This window comes from Pinus tabuliformis, chromosome 3_1, assembly GCF_031772625.1.
Source record: "Pinus tabuliformis cultivar Carrire ecotype Pingquan chromosome 3_1, CPIR1, whole genome shotgun sequence".
Classification (NCBI taxonomy): domain Eukaryota; kingdom Viridiplantae; phylum Streptophyta; class Pinopsida; order Pinales; family Pinaceae; genus Pinus; species Pinus tabuliformis.
The window spans coordinates 34032724-34051977 of NC_142301.1; the positions used below are offsets into that span (position 1 = coordinate 34032724).

At 41.2% G+C, this 19254-nt stretch overlaps 1 protein-coding gene across 2 annotated transcripts in view; it reads right to left on the reverse strand.

The window, feature by feature from the left end:
• The window catches only part of TAG1 (membrane bound O-acyl transferase (MBOAT) family protein), a 339208-nt gene that overhangs the window by 190909 nt on the left and 129045 nt on the right, over positions 1-19254 (reverse strand). For both annotated transcript variants that reach the window (XM_089410744.1, XM_089410743.1), the window contains exons 6-7: positions 18222-18345; positions 17827-17925 (exon numbers count right to left, since the gene is read on the reverse strand). In XM_089410744.1, the coding sequence (XP_089266870.1) occupies positions 17827-17925; positions 18222-18345 (223 nt within the window). The remainder of the gene's footprint in view (positions 1-17826; positions 17926-18221; positions 18346-19254) is intronic.

The window sequence follows — 19254 nt, forward strand, 5'->3', positions numbered from 1 at the left end:
TTTTTAAGAAAGCCATAACAAGTATTGTGCATCCATAAGAAGCATCCTACATTCATTTAAGAATAAGACTATAAAAGGGACCTTCATATCTCTCCAATGTATGCATTTCTCATGAAATATATTTAGAGGACTAGCTCTGAAATGTGTACAACCCACGTGCAAGAAGAGATAGATCTAGAGTGAGGGTTCGGTGTCTAAGTTCTGAGCATCTTCTGTTGATCAGTGGTTGTCATTGACGTCAACCCAAGCAGCACCAGGGGCTACCCCGATCTTGCATCGGCATTTTAACTTGACAACTTACTCTATTCTGAGTCAAGGATCTTCTAGATGGATTCTACTTGTCGAGATGTTTCCGTTGATATATCGCACACCACGTAATTCTTCACGATTTGAGAGATATTCGTGTTTGAAGTTAGTAACCCTGGTTAGTGGGCTAAAAACCTATGGGATTGTGGCACGACACTCATAATTGGTTGTGGTCATTGAATAGTCAACAATTAATAATGTTTTTTTTTCTCCTAAAATTCCTCCAACGTTCACTTGTTGTGGACCCTCTCAACTCAAGACATTCATATAAATAGTGATCCTCATATCCTCCTCTACTAGGGATTTTGTGGCTTCAAACAGGTCATCGTGGCATTTTCGCAATAATTATGTTTCTGCGAAGCTTTATAAGCTAAAATTAAAACCCAATTGAGCCGAAATCTTGGTGAACCTCGTGACCGAATTTCAGTTCTTGGTTAGCTATATTTTCGGAGATATGATCTGAGAAATTTAAGGTTTTTGCAGGCTCCCAATTCCATGTCAAATAGGTGACGTTGGGAAAATCGTCATAACTTTCTCTCTGAGCATTGGATCCAAATTTCGTAAAGAGTGACAGAAGAGGACAAATTGTAGTTTGTTGAGTATCATTTTCAGGGCCGAAGGTCGCAACAGTGACATGTGGCACTTCGTACAAGTTTGATCTACTAAGCCAGTCTATAATCAGGTCATCGTGGGATTTTGGGCATAACTCTTCCTTGAATAATCCAATCTTGGTCAGACCTGTTGGTTTGGAAAGAGGAGTCAGAGGGCTACCATAGGAACAAATTTCAGACCTTGGAGATCCAAAATTACATAGATATAATAGATTGAATATCGAGCTCCTAGAAGGCAATAAAAAGCATGCATTCAAGGATCACTGCAGTAAGGACTAAGGACCACACATCAACAGTCAATGGTAAGTCTCTTACAGCAAGGTATGTATGATTAGAGTTTGCATTTGAATTTTGAGTATCATCTCTGACATATGTTTTTGCAGGACAACGTAAGTATATACAAGGTCTCGGTTATATCTCTATGTCTCTATATGTCACAGTTAGTTTTGATACCACATTTCGGATGTCCTATTCTTGACACTACACATTTGATGTTACATATTCTTGATGCTACACCAAGTCTGCTAAATCTATATGATGTTGTATGTTCATGTTACTTGTCTTGTCATAGTTGATAGAATGGTCTCTGTTGTTGTACTTAGAACTTGGTCCATCACAAGTCTAGGGTTTGTCATCAGTTTTTATTGTATATATCTTTAGGTTAGTTTTGGATACAGTCTTGCATAGAGTCCAGGCCTATATCAAGAGTGGGAATCTTTGTCTACTGCTGCAACAAATCAACAACAAAAGTGACAAGCATACTTTGGGTACGCATTGTAAATTTAATTTGTATTTATTCATTATTATGCACTTACATGTGTTTTGCAGGCAAAGGTAAGTTGAAGGGTATTTTGTTTTGTTTTGGGATTGGTTTCGCCGGGCAAATTTTTCATGCGGGTAGAAGAAGATTCAAGTACAACATCAAGCAAGAATTCAAGAGCAGAAGTATCAAATCAAAGGAAGCATGCAATGAGACATCCTTGAAGACATGACAGCCATCCAAATAGCGTGAAGTATTGTTAAGGCCAAGAGTCATCATTGTAAAGTTGTAAAAGAGTCATCATTGTAAAGATTGTAAAAGAGTCAATTGTGAAAGAGTCATTTTGCCTAGAGTCGAAGAGGCAGTGTTGGGGGATATAGGAGTCACTGTTGGGATGATGTCATGGTCGGGTTGCAGGTCATAGAGTGATTGGGTATTCGGACAAGTACACGAAAATCATTGTACATCTTAGTGTATCGTGGATTGTTGTCCCTGGTTTGGGAATCCACAGCCTTTTCTTATTTCAATCATTATAGGGTGGCAGGGAGGTGCTTGGCAGGTGTATGAAGTCGCCTACAGGTTGGGGCCTGTGAACACTTCAAGTTGGTAGTGTGAAAATTTATGAATCTAACAAACCAGAAATCCTACTACAGTACTCTGATTTGCATTACCTACTTGTGTTCTTCATTTTAACAAGTTATTTTCATAAATATTTAGAAAATATTAATGTAAATACACTGCAACCTACACCACTATACAGATCAAGTACTAAAAAATAAACGAGACAACCATATAAAGGACACACTTATTTTTGGACTAAATGTCCCCAGAAAAACCTAGTGTGGGAAAATCGGTGCAGCAGATATGAGGGTTTTATTATTAAGCAGATTTTTGAATACAACTAGGGTGCCAAATCCGGCTCACCCAACAGAGAATAAACCCGGCAGAAGTACCTCTATCCGGAGAGAGATATTTTGGCGAATCTAGCAACTGGATGAACAAACCCTAATGGTTACTGCAATGCCCCTAGTGTTGGGTAGCGATGGCTGCTCCAAGCTCTGTGTTGGAACTGCGTCACCTCCTCTAGGAGTTGCGTCACCCTCCCAGTGAGCCTTCCCAGCTCAGAAATCGATCTGCTGAACTGTTGCTCGATCTGCCTCACAGAAACCCCAGCGCTGCCTCTAAGTGACTGCGTCAGCTCCTCTAGCCTCTGCGTCACCCTTCTGGAGCTGCGTTGTCTCTCCCTAGTGTTGTGTTGCCTCTCTGCTATGTATTCTCAGCCTTGGAAAGAAGTCCCTCTGTCGAACTACCCCTCTCTGCACAAGAAGCTTACTCCGAAATTCCCAGCAAACCACGCCCCAGAATTTCGATTTAGCTCAAGTGTTGCTCTGGCTGTGTGTGTTTTCCAACTGACCCCAAGCCTCCCTTTATACTTTTCCTGTTGAGAAATCAACAGCCATGATCAAATCTCTAATCAACGGCTAAGATTAAATTAGACTTGATCCTCGTCTCGTAGAAGTTTCTCACCCATATTTTCATTAACACCCATTAATATTTTAATTTTCCTAAGTTTATACTTAGGAACCCCATTAAAAACATTAATTATTTTAATAAAATACAATCCGGGTGGAATTTCACCAAATCATTTTTGGGTTTTGGAGATCTCATGTGTTCTAGCCCCTCCACAAAATTTCGGAGCTAGAGCACATCCGAAGCTACCCAAAAATCAACAGGTAGGGTGGTGTTAGGGCGAGTTGTGGCTCGCTAGGGTGTTGGGGCATCCATTCAGTTGATTACTGAAGGAACCAAGGCATTGGGGCGTCCTTTCAGTGGGAGCTAGAGAAGAATGCTTTTCTAGAATTCTAGGAAGTTGTTGCTTTCATTTCAGTTGGAGCTGAAGATTAAAGAATTTATTAGAAAAGCATTCAGTGGTTTTTGACCCGGAGGGGGTCTTCCACCTAAAATTCTTGTGCCTGTTGTGTTCTTTTATTTACTGTTATTACTGCATAAACATTAATAATAATTGAAGATTAACTAATGCTCTGAAAAGATTTAAAAGTGCTAATTGCTAAGAAATATTGATTCACCCCCCCCCCATTATTTCCAACATCTTCAGCTACACAAAGGAAGAGTGAAGATCTGAAAGAGAGGATTATCTCTTTCGGTCTTGTGTAAGTGGTCCAGATCAAAGGCCACTAGGTTTTAACCCTCATTAAGCCACTAATTACAAATCAGATTAGGGTGTCATTTATTGTTTTTCTTTTGATTTTCTTGGGTTTCACTTTCATATACTTTCATTGCAGGAAGACCTTCATTTTATAGATCTAAAAAAAATATCTCTCTTCGGCCCTCATTAAGGATCTAATCTATGGCACTGTTTTGAGGTGTTCCTTACAGCACTTCGGCCTCATTCAACAGTAAAGAAATAACTTACTTCAGGACCTCAACATCCATTAAAACAGAAGTACAGGACTTCGGCCTTAATCAACTGTGGATAATCATTTGCACTAAAGACTTAAGGACTGAGTTTTAGGGCTCGGACATGTGTATAGGGCTTGAAGATTGTGGGCTTGAGGCTTTATAACCTAGCAGTGAAGAAAACATACACACACACACACACATATATATATATATTGTTAGGGTCCAACCCTAACCCCTTTATTTATGTAATAGGGTTGAGTCATAGTTATAGTTAATTAAATAGTTAATAAATCCCGTATTAATAATTGTGAGTGGTTGACCATAGTTAGTTGCAAACGAGCCATGGTATTAAATAGATGGTATTGAGAGAACCATGGTAATGACCCATGGTATTGTATGTACGAATCCTATATAAAGGATAGAGACTCCCCATTGTGGAATGTCGTGTCTTATTTTGTAATCGAGCTCTGCTCTGCTGGAGGTTGCTTTCATCTCTAAATAATAAAATATTTGTTGTTTTTCTCATTTTGTTCTGTGTTCTGGGTTGTATTTGCGCATATTTGGTATTCTGGAATCTTCTCGCGGGTCAAGAGCATAACAAGTCGTATCATAGCACTTTCCAAGGTCGGTGGTACCTCCATTTTTTACAGAAAAAAATTTTGGGCTAGAGACGTGTTCTGGCGTCTTTAAACCACGGGGTCTGTAATTGAGCGCATAAACATACGGATTTGGGGAGGCATGCATGCAGGAAATACAAGAGGTGGTCACGCTTGTTGGACTCCCTTGTAACCCCTGTGGGTACCCCTTCGAGTAGTAGGGCATTAGACAAAACTGCACACAGACTGGCTTCCACGTACCCTCTAGGTATATCAGAGGCCCCCTAGGCTCACCTGAAACCTCACCTTAGCTAAACTGTCGGCCATTTTGCTGCTACAATACACCGAGAACAGCACTCGGGGAGATCACTTGCACATACGATAGGGTAGCCGAGTAGTACGGCTAAGGGTACGGTCAATCCTCCTTAGTTAGTGCCCTGAAAGATTGGGTCGAGTACTATTGTTGGACCCTTACATATATTGCGATCTGTAGCACCTGACACTCCTTTGAGACCATAGTTCCCTCGACTCTCTAAAGATCGCCCATTATCTTATTTGCCAGATCAGATCTAGCAGTTGGGGTTCTGTCGCCGCAGCAACAATTAGATCCACCAGTTGAGGTTCTACCACCACAGTACCTAGCAGTTGGGTTCCGTCGCCGCCGCAGTCCAACTCACATTCAACAGTTGGGGGTTTCGCAGGTAGATCTGACCATTTGTGCAGTGAGGCTTGTGGCTCCTATAGCATGGGGCGATTCTCGCAGGACATCGGGCAGGATCAAGTTTTCTGGAATTTGGCCACTGTAGTATTGATAAGCAGGGAGTAAAACTCCATTTGGAGTAAAAAAAAAAAAGTTTGGGCTTTCCCGGGATGCTTATAAGAGACTTAGCCCATAAGAATCAGGATGACGAGCTGATCGCAGTGGTACCATTCACTTGTCAGCTTCAATTTTCGGGCGGTCCCAAATTTTTTCAAAGTGACGACAAGTGACCAAGATCTGTGTATGGTAGAAACCAGAGCTCAAGTCATGGCCAACGAGAAGATCGAGCGCCTTGAACACAGGTTGGATACATTCCAGAGCCTAATAGACCAGATGCAAAAATTCATGGACCAATTAAAACCGAGCGCATCGGGGTTGCATCGGGAGGCACATGGTAGTGATGACAACCTGGAAGGAGAATCTAGCCATCATATTCACTTCCATGGAAATCACCAACATTGCCACCCAAGCTAGACATGTATAAATTTGATGGCTCTAATCCGATAGTATGGGTAGCACAAATGGAACAATATTTCATTCTGAATGATATCCGGGATGATACAACTAAACTACGTGTGGGAGCCCTTTACTTGGACCAAGAGAGATGGCAATGGTGGCATTGGCATCAGAAATGCTATCCCGGGAACATAACCTGGCAGGTGTTCACAAAATCTCTTTGTAACCGCTTTGACAAAGAATCTAATTTTTTGGGTCGTCTTACTAAGCTCCGACAGACAAGCATAGTAAAAGAATACATTGCAGCCTTTGAGACATTGGCCTTCCGCACAGACGGTCTAGGAGATGAATTCTACTTGGAATGTTTTATAAGTGGCCTCAAAGAAGCCATCCAAGCACATGTCCAGATGCACCACCCTCCTACATGGATCGATGCTTGCAACAAGGCTATCGAAGTGGAACGTGCTTTAGCTACCCTCGTCAAAATTTCATAGCAAAGGGACGCCCCACCCAGGCTCAGGGCCCTACCCAAACACTTAATGTAGAAATTTCTCATTTCCCACCCCGGTTTTCAGTTTCACCTTATTTCTCCCATGTAGTTAAATGCCCTTTCCCATAACCATACATTTAACAAGCTGAAAAAATAAATATTGCTGAAAACACAAATTCTGGAAATTTTATAGAATGCTGGAAATTGCAGAAGTAAAAATCAGCAGCAATAAATAGCCATTAAAAAACACATTTAAACACTGAGATTTTTGGTCAACTTGAACCTGGAAAAACCCCCTACAACTCTTGGGGAAAACCAGTTCGAGAGCTCTTCTTTATTTCTGAAAATTGCCTTTTTACAGTGAGAAATATTCAGCAAAAAATCAGCGAGCAAATTTACAACTTATCTCTTTTCCCATGCCTCACAGCAAACTGGAAATTACAGCAAACAGGACAGCAATAAATGTTGTACGGCCTCCTCGATTTTCGTGCCCACTTTCAGCATTAAATGCTGTTGTACTGCCAGCATTAAATGCATTGTACGGATTGCAATAAATGCGTTGTACTACCTGCAATAAATGCGTTGTACGGCCCTCGTTTTGCGTGCAAAAAAATCAGCAAACTGCTCCTTAATTTTTGTGCAAACCACTCCTCAAAAATCGTGCCAAAATCTGCCTTTCACTATGTGCTGAACCAGCTGTACAAATCTGCTCAACTGCTGCCTTGGAATGTGTGCCAAGCTGTTGTCTCCTTCTACTCCCTGCTCAGAAATCTCTCTTGCTCTCCTTCTCCCAATCTGCTCATGAAAGAATGAATGACCTTTTCCTCCTTTTCGTCCTTTAATCTAACCCCAAGTGACTTTTGGGTGATCCAAGTGATTTTTGGGTGATCCCTAAATCTAATCGCTGAAATAGATTGAGATCTAAGGCTGAGGTTAAATGTTCATTTAAATCTCACTTTTTATTTTTTAATTCACCCCACTTTAATAAAGACCCACTTAGTCATTTATTTCCAAAGTCACTTTTCCTTTCTAATTTTTCATTGACTTTATAAAAGTCACTTTAAAATTAGACTTAGTAACTTTATCACTTAAAGTCACTTTTAAGTTAGATTTAACTTTATAAAATTATAAAGTCACTTTAGGAGAAAAATTAAATTCTTTTGGACACTTTTCCCTAGGCCAAAGATCAAAGCCTTAAGGAACCACCTGTCCTCCAGTACCAAATTTCAACACTCCCTCTTACCGAGGAAGGTGTTCCTCACCACACCCATCTTGTCTCTGAAGTAGACATGCTTGCCACGTGGTAAGGCTTTGGTAAGAATATTTGCAACCTGCTCATCAGTGGAAATATACTCAAGCTTCACAGCTCCCTTCTGAACATAGTCTCTGATGAAATGATATATGATCTCGATATGCTTTGACCTGTCATGAAATACTGGATTCTCCGTGAGTTTAATGCAACTCTGATTATCACAGTAAATCACTAAAGGTCTCAACGGCTGACCAAATAAGCCAAACAACATCTTGCAAAGCCAGATGGCCTCACAACTAGCTAGACTGGCTGCCATATACTTTGCTTCCGCTGAACTCAGTGCTACTGACTGCTGCTTCCGGCTGAACCATGACACTACTGCTGAACCCAACCCAAAACAGCACCCTGAAGTGCTCTTCCTATCAGAAGCACAACCTGCCCAATCAGAATCAGTGTATCCTGCCAATCTCACTCCATCTCCCTGCCTGTAGTCCAGACCATAATCCACTCTCCCCTGCAAGTACCGCAAAATGTGTTTTGCAGCCACCCAGTGAACCTTCCTAGACTCACACATAAACTGACTCATCGTGTTGACTGCAAAACAGATATCTGGTCTAGTGTTGACCAAATACATCAAGGAACCAATCAGTTGCCTGTACAATGTGGGATCCACCAACTCGGAATCCGAAGCATGAAGCTTCTTCCAGTTGGTGATCATCGATGTCGACATGGGTCTACAATCCTCCATGTGGAATCTGCTAAGGATGTCCACAATATACTTCCCCTGCCCTAGGAAGAAATGCCCCTCCTCCTGCCACACCTCCAAGCCCAAAAAGTAATGCATCAAGCCGATGTCCTTCATCTCAAACTCCATCGCAAGATCTCTCTTGTAGTGCTCTATGAGTCTCTCTGCACCTGTAATGACCAAGTCATCCACATACAGCACCAGAATGAGAGGCTCCTCACCAATCACAATAAAGTAAAGGTTCGAATCTGCCTCACTCTTTGTGAAACCCATCCCCTGCAAATATGTATCTATCCTGGAGTACCAAGCTCTGGAAGCTTGCTTCAGGCCATAAAGGGCCTTCTTCAGTCTGCACACATGGGACTCCTTCCCATGCACCTCAAAGCCCTGTGGCTGCTCAATGTACACCTCCTCCTGTATGAAGCCATTGAGAAATGCGGTCTTCACATCCATCTGGTGGATCTTCCAACCCATCTCTGCTGCTATCGATATAATGGAGCGGATCGAAGTATATCAAGCCACGAGAGCAAAGGTCTCCTCATAATCAACTCCCTCTACCTGGGAGAACCCTCTAGCCACAAACCTTGCTTTGAATTTCTCAATGCTGCCATCTGCATGTAAAGCCATCTGCAAGTAACCACGGATTTGCCCTCAGGCCTCGGCACCACCTCCCAAACATCATTCTTCATGATAGAAGAATACTCCTCCTGCATGGCCTCTCTCCAGACCTGCTGGCTAGCTGCCTCCTCATAGCTAGAAGGCTCAGAGTCAAGGATGTTGGTAACCATCACCATATAGCTACAAAACCTCTCAGGTGGTCTACTCTCTCTGACCGGCCTCTTCGGCTTAGCAACAGATGTGGCATCTCTCAAGGTGTCCTAAAGCCACTTGGGCTTTCTCTTCCCTGAGCATGCTTCTCCCATAGGAGAATGAAACAACTCCTCCTCATCACCATCAATAGCCTGAACTCCTGACTGTCTGTCTGCAAGCCTCCTGCCTGCACCTGAACCTGTAGAAGCTGAGGTACCGTGTGAACTGTCCATCAGTGGACTCCCTAGTGAACTGCTCTGCATGCTGCCCGGAGCACCACCCCTCTGGCTCGGCGAGCCACTACTCACTGACGGACCTGACATCCTCATAGATATACCTCCGGATCCTCATGATCCCTGCCCACTGCATCCCTGCGACTGACTCAACTGCTGTTGAGGGTCTGGCTGATCCAAATACTCTAACTCCCGTGACCTCCTAAAGGCCCTGTCCTCCTCGAACTTCACATCCCGTCTGACAACAACTCTCCTCTGTGCAGGAATGTAAATCCGAAAGGCCTTTGAGGTCTCACTGTAGCCCACAAAGATACCCTTCTCTGTGGTGGGCTCTAGTTTGGTCCTCTTCTCCTTGGGTATATGGAGTATGTAATGCATCCAAAGATATGAAGATGACCAATATCAGGCTTCTTCCCAGAGAAAGCCTCCTCCGGAGTCATGTGCCCCAAGGCAAGATGCGGACTCCTGTTCTGCAAGTAAACAGCTGTGTTGCAGGCCTCTGCCCACAAGAACAATGGCAACCCCTGATCATGTAACATGGCTTTGGCAGCCCCTATGATGGATCTGTTCTTCCTCTCTGCAACCCCGTTCTGCTGGGGGTTGCAAGGAACAGTGAACTCCCTCCTAATACCTGCCTCCGCACAATAATCAACAAACTCTCCAAGGGTGTACTCTCCTCCATTGTCCGACCTTAGGGACTTGATCTTCTAACCTGTCTGTGTCTCCACAAGAGCTCTGAACTCCTGAAACCGCTTGAAGACCTCACTCTTGGTCTTCAAAAAATAAATCCAGATCCTCCTGGAGTGATCATCAATGAATAAAACATAGTACTCATATCCACTCAAGGAAACATGAGACATCCGACCGCTCACATCAGAATGAATCAAATCAAGTATCCCAGTCACTCTGCTGCCACTGCTGGGAAAAGGGGATTTGGCAAACTTGTCCATCGCACAACCTCTGCAAGTATCAAAGTGATCAGTACTGAAATCTGGCACACCTGTAGTGATCTCCCGCAATGTCCTCAAGGCTCCATGATACATATGTACCATCCTGCGGTGCCAAATCTCACACAACTCAGAACTGCTAGCTCTGCTGTCGGTACTACTGCTCAATGCCAAAAGGGGCTGGAATGCAAACTTGTACACCTTTGCATGGAGTACACCTATCACTCTAGCTGAATCAGCTGGAGTGCCCCTGGGATACATCAACACCTGTCTTCCCCTGAACAGTACCTCATATCCTCTGTCCTCCAAAGCTGAGACGGATATGAGGTTCTTCCTCATCCCTGGCACATAAAGAACATCTGACACTTTCAAGGGAGGTTTGGACTCCCTCTGAAATGTCAGTGTCCCCACCCCGACTGCTCTAACAACTCTGTCATCACCGAGTACTACCTCTATATCAGTGCCACTCTCTGAAAGCTCTGAGAAGTACTCACGGACTCCTGCCATGTGACGTGAAGCCCCACTGTCCACATACCAGATACCTGAATATGCTCCGCTAATCGAGGGAAAAGCATGCTCCCTCTGAACCTGTGTGGCAGGTGATCCTGCACTAGAGGACTCACACGTAGTGAACGCAAACTCCTGGTCAAAACGACCTGCAAAGTCCTCAATCTCTGCTGAAGTTGCCACGTCCTGGTTCTTTCCCTTCTTCTTCTTCTTCTCCGGACACACAACTGCATAGTGCCCCATCTTTTGACAATTCCAACACTTCACCTTGGAATAGTCCTTCTGTGTGTTCCCCTGTTTACTTTTACCTTTGCCTTTGCCCCCACCACTGCTTGTGGAAGCCTGCTTCTTCCCTTTGCCTTTCTTGCCTCCTGCCACCAGTACTACATCCTCATCCTGCTCAACTGGCTTGGCTACCCCAGGCTGACCTTTCATGATCTCTGTCTGAATGCAATCATCCCAAAACCTCTCCCATGTGGGAAGGGTCTCACGTGCACAAACCCCATCAGCAAAGTCAACCATGAACGGGGGAGGCCATTCACTGCAATCCGCACCAACTCAGTGGGTGGAATGGCCTCTCCAATCGCTGCCAACTCATCTCTCACATTAGTAATCTTTGTGAGATATCCAGCTGCACTATCATTACTCATCTTAATGTTCTTCAGCTTCTCCTTCAGGACCATCTTCCGGTTCTCATTGGTACTCTGGTAGAGATTGGACAATGTTGTCCACATCTCATGGGCATTGCTCTTTCCTCTCACATGAGGAATGCAATGGTCTTTGATTCCATCTAGAATCAGCCTCTTACCCTTGTTGTTCTTTTTATTATAAGTTGTCAACTGAGTAGCATCAATAGGCACAACAACAGGGTTCTGTGTGATATGCACCATGATATCCCAGACTTCTGCCTCCTCAAAGATACTCTGCATTCTCTCCTTCCAAATGTTGTAATTTGTATGCCCATCCAGCCTATCCTCCACCCTCAATTCCAATGACACCCTGCTGTCCTAAAACTGAAAAATAGCACTGCTGTAGTAAAGATAAAACTGCTGTTTATGAAAAAATCAGCTCGCTGGAATTTTCTGAGTGAAAAATCAGCAGCTGTAATTTTTCCTTTTGCTGTCCCAAACTGCCCTTCAGCACTCAAGCTCCGATACCATGTAGAAATTTCTCATTTCCCACCCCGGTTTTCAGTTTCACCTTATTTCTCCCATGTAGTTAAATGGTCTTTCCCATAACCATACATTTAACAAGCTGAAAAAATAAATATTGCTGAAAACACAAATTCTGGAAATTTTACAGAATGCTGGAAATTGCAGAAATAAAAATCAGCAGTAATAAACAGCCATTAAAACACATTTAAACACTGAGATTTTTGGTCAACTTGACCCTTGAAAACCCCCTACAACTCTTGGGGAAAACCAGTTCGAGAGCTCTTCTTTATTTCTGAAATTTGTCTTTTTACAATGAGACATATTCAGCAAAAAATCAGCAAGCAAATTTACAACTTATCTATTTTCCCATGCCTCACAGCAAACTGGAAATTACAGCAAATAGGACAGCAATAAATGTTGTATGGCCTCCTCGATTTTCGTGCCCACTTTCAGCATTAAATGCTGTTGTACGTCCAGCATTAAATGCGTTGTACGGATTGCAATAAATGCGTTGTACTGCCTGCAATAAATGCGTTGTACGGCCCTCGTTTCGCGTGCATAAAAATCAGCAAACTGCTCCTCGATTTTGTGCAAACCACTCCTCGAAAATCGTGCCAAAATCTGCCTTTCACTGTGTACTGAACCAGCTGTACAAATCTGCTCAACTGCTGCCTTGGAATGTGTGCCAAGCTGTTGTCTCCTTCTCTTCCCTGCTCAGAAATCTCTCTTGCTCTCTTGCTCTCCTTCTCCCAATCTGCTCATGAAAGAATGAATGACCTTTTCCTCATTTTCCTCCTTTAATCTAACCCCAAGTGACTTTTGGGTGATCCAAGTGACTTTTGGGTGATCCCTAAATCCAATCGCTGAAATAGATTGAGATCTAAGGCTGAGATTAAATGCTCATTTAAATCTCACTTTTTATTTTTTAATTCACCCCACTTTAATAAAGACCCACTTAGTCATTTATTTCCAAAGTCACTTTTCCTTTCTAATTTTTCATTGACTTTATAAAAGTCACTTTAAAATTAGACTTAGTAACTTTGTCACTTAAAATCACTTTATATTAGATTTAACTTTATAAAATTATAAAGTCACTTTAGGAGAAAAATTAAATTCTTTTGGACACTTTTCCCTAGGCCAAAAATCAAAGCCTTAAGGAACCACCTGTCCTCCGGTACCAAATTTCAACACTTAAGGTTCAAAAGGTGTCTCCAGCAGAAATGGCTAAAAGACGAAAACAAGGATTTTGCTACTACTGCGATGACAAATACTCTCCCAGGCATAAATGCAAGGAACCCAAATTCTTTCAAATTGATGTTATTGATCACAGCTCATCTGAGGAAGCCCTACCCCTTGAGGGACTAGCGGACGAAGTTCAGGAAACCCAGTAGGACAATGAACTCCCAAAGGAACCAGTTATCTCGCTACATGCGTTGGCGGGCATTTTTGCGCCCTAAACTCTCAAAATCAGAGGCTTTATTAAACATCGCCCTATAGTAGTATTGATTGATAGCGGCAACACTCATAACTTTATCCATCAGCGAGTCGCCGAAGTTGTTCATTGTTTTGTCAAGGCAGTCTCTAATTTCCAGGTCCAGATTGCTGATGGGGGGACAATGAAATGTGAAGGCCGTTGTGAAAATATCAAACTTCAAATGGGAGATTACCACCTAAAGACCCACATGTTTGCAATTTACATGGGTGGTTGTCACATTGTCTTAGGCACTGAATGACTTCGCACACTAGGCCCAATCACCATGGACTTCCAGGAGTTATATATGAGCTTGAAGCAAAATGACCACATGCATACCCTCCGTAGGAATGAAGACACAAGTTGGCTCGTAAAACTCAGGGGACGGATATCGTTAATGACACCTTCGTGCGCTCGCCCCTTCTTTCTTACAGCCACCCCAATTTCTACCCTTTGGTAAGAGCTCAAAAGGAGGACTTCTCACTTAGATTAGGCATTTTAAATTAAAAATAACCAAGACTAATTGCATCCAAATCTAGTATAAGTGCATCTCATGCTAATACATCTTATGGTTTTACTTGCAATTGTTCATTCTACTTGTCATTGTTGAATATTTTATGTTGGCAAGCATTGTTGCATTTTCCTTTTGCAAGTGGAACACTAATTTCTTTGCCTTTGGCAAAACACGTCTATATGCTTTGATTTAGGCTTTGATTATATTTTGAGACCATTTTATATCTCGTATCAATTATGCTAACATCTTTGTTTTCATTTCAATATTGCTTTGCTTTCATTGTTGGAAGCATTCTACTTTTGTTTTGAGCAAATGTATCTTTCATTTTTGTTGAGCAATTTATCTTAAGGCACTAGTTTTATGGTTTTATCATGTTAATGATTTTTATTGTTCATATCATATTTTGCTCATAATTCTTAAAAGTAATCCACTTTCACATTAACACCTTTCCTAGAACCTCACATTTCTTTAACTTAGTTTTCCATTTAAGGACCAACCCCCATGGCTAACCTAGGAGATAGCTTAAACAGAGAGAGAAGGGATTTAGTGTGATAACCTTTTCTCTTAGTTCCCTGCCACCAACAACATCTTGTGAGGTTGAAGGCTTTTTCTCACTGACTTGTAGGTAGGTGTAGTCGGCAGGAGAAACACAACCTATAGTAGATTCTTTGAGGTATGTTATATATCTTCATGTAGCTACAGTTTTGTGCTTTTAAGACAGAATTAAAAACATCAATAAGAAAAAGGACTCAACTCAGTTAGTAGCAGCATTAAAGTACATTATACACTTGTGGGACATTTCACCATCATCACCTTGGAACAAGCAATTTGCACATTGGTTGTTAGCTTGCAGTAAAGAACGATTTGTTCTTTAGAAGATATCATTGTATGATTTCCTTTCCTATTGATGAAAGTATGAATATGTGATGACAAGAATAAGTGAAGTCTTAGGGATGTATGTTGAGTGTTGAGAGCAGCCTTGGTTTAACTATGAAATTGCTTGGCAGTACCTCTATATGATTGATATAGCAGTGAATATATAGACTAGAAATGATGATGACAGTATGACAGAGATAGATTGTTATGACCTTTGACAGTGCATAACTACAGTGACTTTGTATGACATTGATGTATATGAAAGTATACTTTTCATTTGACAGTATATTTTGGTACTTGACCGTGATCCTTGTACATGATAGTTACCTAAGGACATTGTGTGGATGTTGGGTTGACGATACGACGGTACTTGACTAACATAACATAGTGACACTTCGCAGAGTTGGGCAATATTGTGAAATAGTCAGGGATTGATGTGCAGCGGTTTGATTTGGCTGTGTGATTGAGCAGAGGCAGGTTTGGGTGTGACAGTAAATATTGTTTGAAGTGAAGTGGTCAGTTTGAGCAGCGATGAGAAACAAGGTTGCTAAGACTTGACAGTATTATTCATACCGAGCAGAACCAGCGGTGATTATATTCAATTTATTCGTATTGATTCAAAGCATAGGGGGATCCAATCTGAAAATTGTGAAATGTGATCCACCGGATCGTTAGGGTGGCAGGGTGGTGTAAGGCAGATGATTGGAGTTACCTTCAGGTTGGATCCTGAGAACACTTCAAGGAAGCAAGGTGGTGCTAAGGCAAGTTGTAGCTTGCACAAGGCGTTGGAGCATTCGTCCAGTTGCAGCTGGTACACAGGGTGTTGGAGCATCCATCAGGTTGGAGCCTGAGATCTAGGGCATTAGAGAGTCCTCCCAGTTGTAGTTGGTAAACAGGGTGTTGGAGCATCCCACAAGTTGGACCCTGTAAATAAGGGGGTTGGGGCCTCCTTTAGTTGGAGCCAAAAACTTGATGTAATTATTTTTGAAAGATAAATATTAAAAAGTGTTCAATGGTTTTTGACCTCGAGGAGGCTTTCCACCTAAAAATCTAGGTGTCTACTATCTTGATTACTATACATTATTGATTGGGCAGAATCTGTTGTCACTTGTGATTGAGATTGGTTGTATTATATTCGCTTCTGCTAGATCTATAAAGAACCTAGTCATGCAATTTATTCAATTGATCTGCAATATGTTAGGTTAATGAGTTGTCGAGTGTTAGGTTTAGGAAAAATTAACAAAAAGGTCACAGGAAACAATTATGTCACTAAGTTTGCTCAAGGAAGACCAAATGCACCATTACAATTCCAGTAGCCAATGGAGATGATGGACAAGGCCTCTTGACTCTATACCCCACTCAAATGAACCTGTTATTTTGACCAAGGGCGAGAAAATAGAAAAGAAAGGGAGTCCTAAGGGATGGCTCTAAGATCTCAAATAACAACCCAACTCCTTTCTTTCCTTGCTATTGTGACCTGATCCCTAAAAGGCTTGAGTTGCACCTATTTGATTTTGGTGAGGCCAGCATCAAAGAAGAAACTGTGTGAGAGGGAAGTCAGTTGTCTCTTAGCTCAAAGGGCTCTAAGTCAGGCCCAAACAAAATTTTCAATTTAATTACTCCTTCACAAGAACTCAGGCTAAATGAGAAGTTTATGATCGGCGAAGACAAAGACAACTATGATCAAATTTCCTTCACTTTGGAATCCAATACTAGGGGCCACAATCTTATCTACCATTTTGCAAGTGGAGGAGAAGCAAACCAAGAAAAAAGTCTGCAAGTTGTGCCAAGTCAAACTAGAAGGACAACTAACATGGGCAAGTAACAATGTAAATTTAAACAACTCTAGAAGTGCAACATCACAGCTTGCATATTTTCCATGGGGAAAAAAGACTTGTGTATGAGATTATAGAGCATCGGCAACCTCAAAAAGGGGAGGCATAGTGCATCCCAGATATACAAGTCCATGACTGCCTATTAGCCTCCAAGGGAGACCACTGATCAGATCATGTCAACTATAACAAGAAGTAGCTGAATCATCACTACCACCATTACAAGGGGCAACTGAATCATCAACACCATAACTAAAAAATTCACTCACCTCATAGTGCATCCCAGATATACAAGTCACAAGGCACAGGAAACTATTACTCCATGACTGCCTATTAGGCTCCAAGGGAGACCACCGATCAGATCATGTCAACTATTACAAGGAGTAGCTGAATCATCACCACCACCATTACAAGGGGCAACTGAATCATCAACACCATAACTAGAACAATCACTCACCTCAAAAGGAGGTGAATCCAGAATAAGTTCTTGCAGCAATCAAGCTGATTTTGGATGTTAGCAGAGAGGTACAGATAACAGGATTCTTGCTCACCTGGTGAGCACTTATAAAAAGTAATCTGTAAATTGTTGAAGAAGTAAGGAGTGAGATACTTTGAATCAAATTCACTTTTATTAAGTAAATTGTAATATCTTCAATGTACAATGGAATATAGCCACTAATCACAACTTAATCTGCTCCAAATTCATCCCTAAACGTGAACAAATATAGAGGATAGATTGAGCTTGACACCAAGCATTCCTCATTTGAAAAACGAAAGTGAATATAAAATAAACAAACACAAACTGACTCCACATATTGATAAACAGCCAAAAAATACATAGTTTATTTGCAATCCTCTTTTACCCAAGTACTTTGCGCTCTAGCAGTAAACTAGCTGCACATCTATCAATTTCATTTGATGACATCAAACATTCAACATATGCACACAGGTCATCAATCCCTTGAAACTAACTCGTACTACATAGCCATGTGCACAATCACAAGCAGGTACAACAACAACGACATGATAAACATGGGTAGCTACTATGCTCCAAACAAAACAAGCATACTCAAATATTACTGTACCTGGTAACACAATGTGGGAGCCACCATAAAATATATCAAATTTCTTAAATTGATGTTGTGAGGATATTCCACATTAGAAGAATCGCTGAATGCTTCTATCTGCTTCACACAGAAGACATCAGATTGAAGAAAAAAATGAAGAAAAGGAAGAAGAAGAAACAATAGCAGCATACCTTTCACAAAAATAAGTATTCAAATGACTCCAATTTAATTTATAGCTATGATAAAACAATGAGACAACAGTTTTGTCAAACAAGTATTAGTTCTAAGATGTCTATGAAAAATCATTCAAACGCCATAGGAAAAACAAATATGCTACTCTTTATGCATTGTGATGAGGAGCAAATATTTCCAAACGATACTCCTACTAATTTGTATTACAAAATCTTGCACACCTTTTCACCAGCAATGGTAAGAGCTCTTAAATCTTGATTGGTATGTGCATAAGAAACCATCTTCAGCCAGATGGTGCTTGCATATATCATAAGTACTAGTCCTGATAAGACAGCTGAATGACACCTGCAGATTGTAGTTAAATGATATTGAATGTACAGTATGAATTTTGAAACCTTAAATTTCCAGCATTCATTTAAAGTATAGAGTTAGCATCACTTTTCTCTCAAGTTGGAAAATCCTTGAGTATGTATGTAATGGATTCCTATAAGAGGCTTCACGTGGGCTTCAAAATTGAGTTAGACCATCACTTAAAAAGGTACATAGACAGTCAACTTATCCAAATATATCCAGCACTCTCCTCACTATGCTCCAAGCAAGTGACTACTGTATAAAACCTGTGAAAGCACCTTAGGTAACATATGTATAGTTCGGAACGCAGGTTTAATGAAAAGAGATAACTACAAGTAACATGCAGACATTAGAATAGTAAACTCCACATGCTACATATGGCAGCCTAATCTAATTCCTGTAAGGAATCTAATACTTTTAATGCGATATTTAGTGTAAGTGACCAATTTTAAAGCAAAATATGGAGTCCTTTCGTAATCTTCGGTCATTGGTAAATCCATAAATACAAAGGAAAGAATTCCAAGTAGGACAAAAGGAAGATTTTCAGACTCCTTTATCAGCTTAGAAGATTCAAAATTCAAGCATATATGCATGGAAATAAAATTAGAGTTTTTACTATAACACAAAGAAAACATGACTAGACGTCACCTCTCACTGTATCATAGTATGTGACTAATTAAAGTGCTAAGATTTAAAAGATGAAAGCAGCACCTAAACTGGCACTGAGAATTTGTAAATAGTGACGTTAAATAGTTCTCCAAGAGTTTCACTGACTAGACCACAGTAAAAGTTATCAACAGTAGCTGTCTCGGATCAATCTATATCTGTCATCAATTTTGTTTTACTAGTTGCCCCAGTAAAACAAATCTTACCTCTATATGAAAAATTTGCTATATATCATTT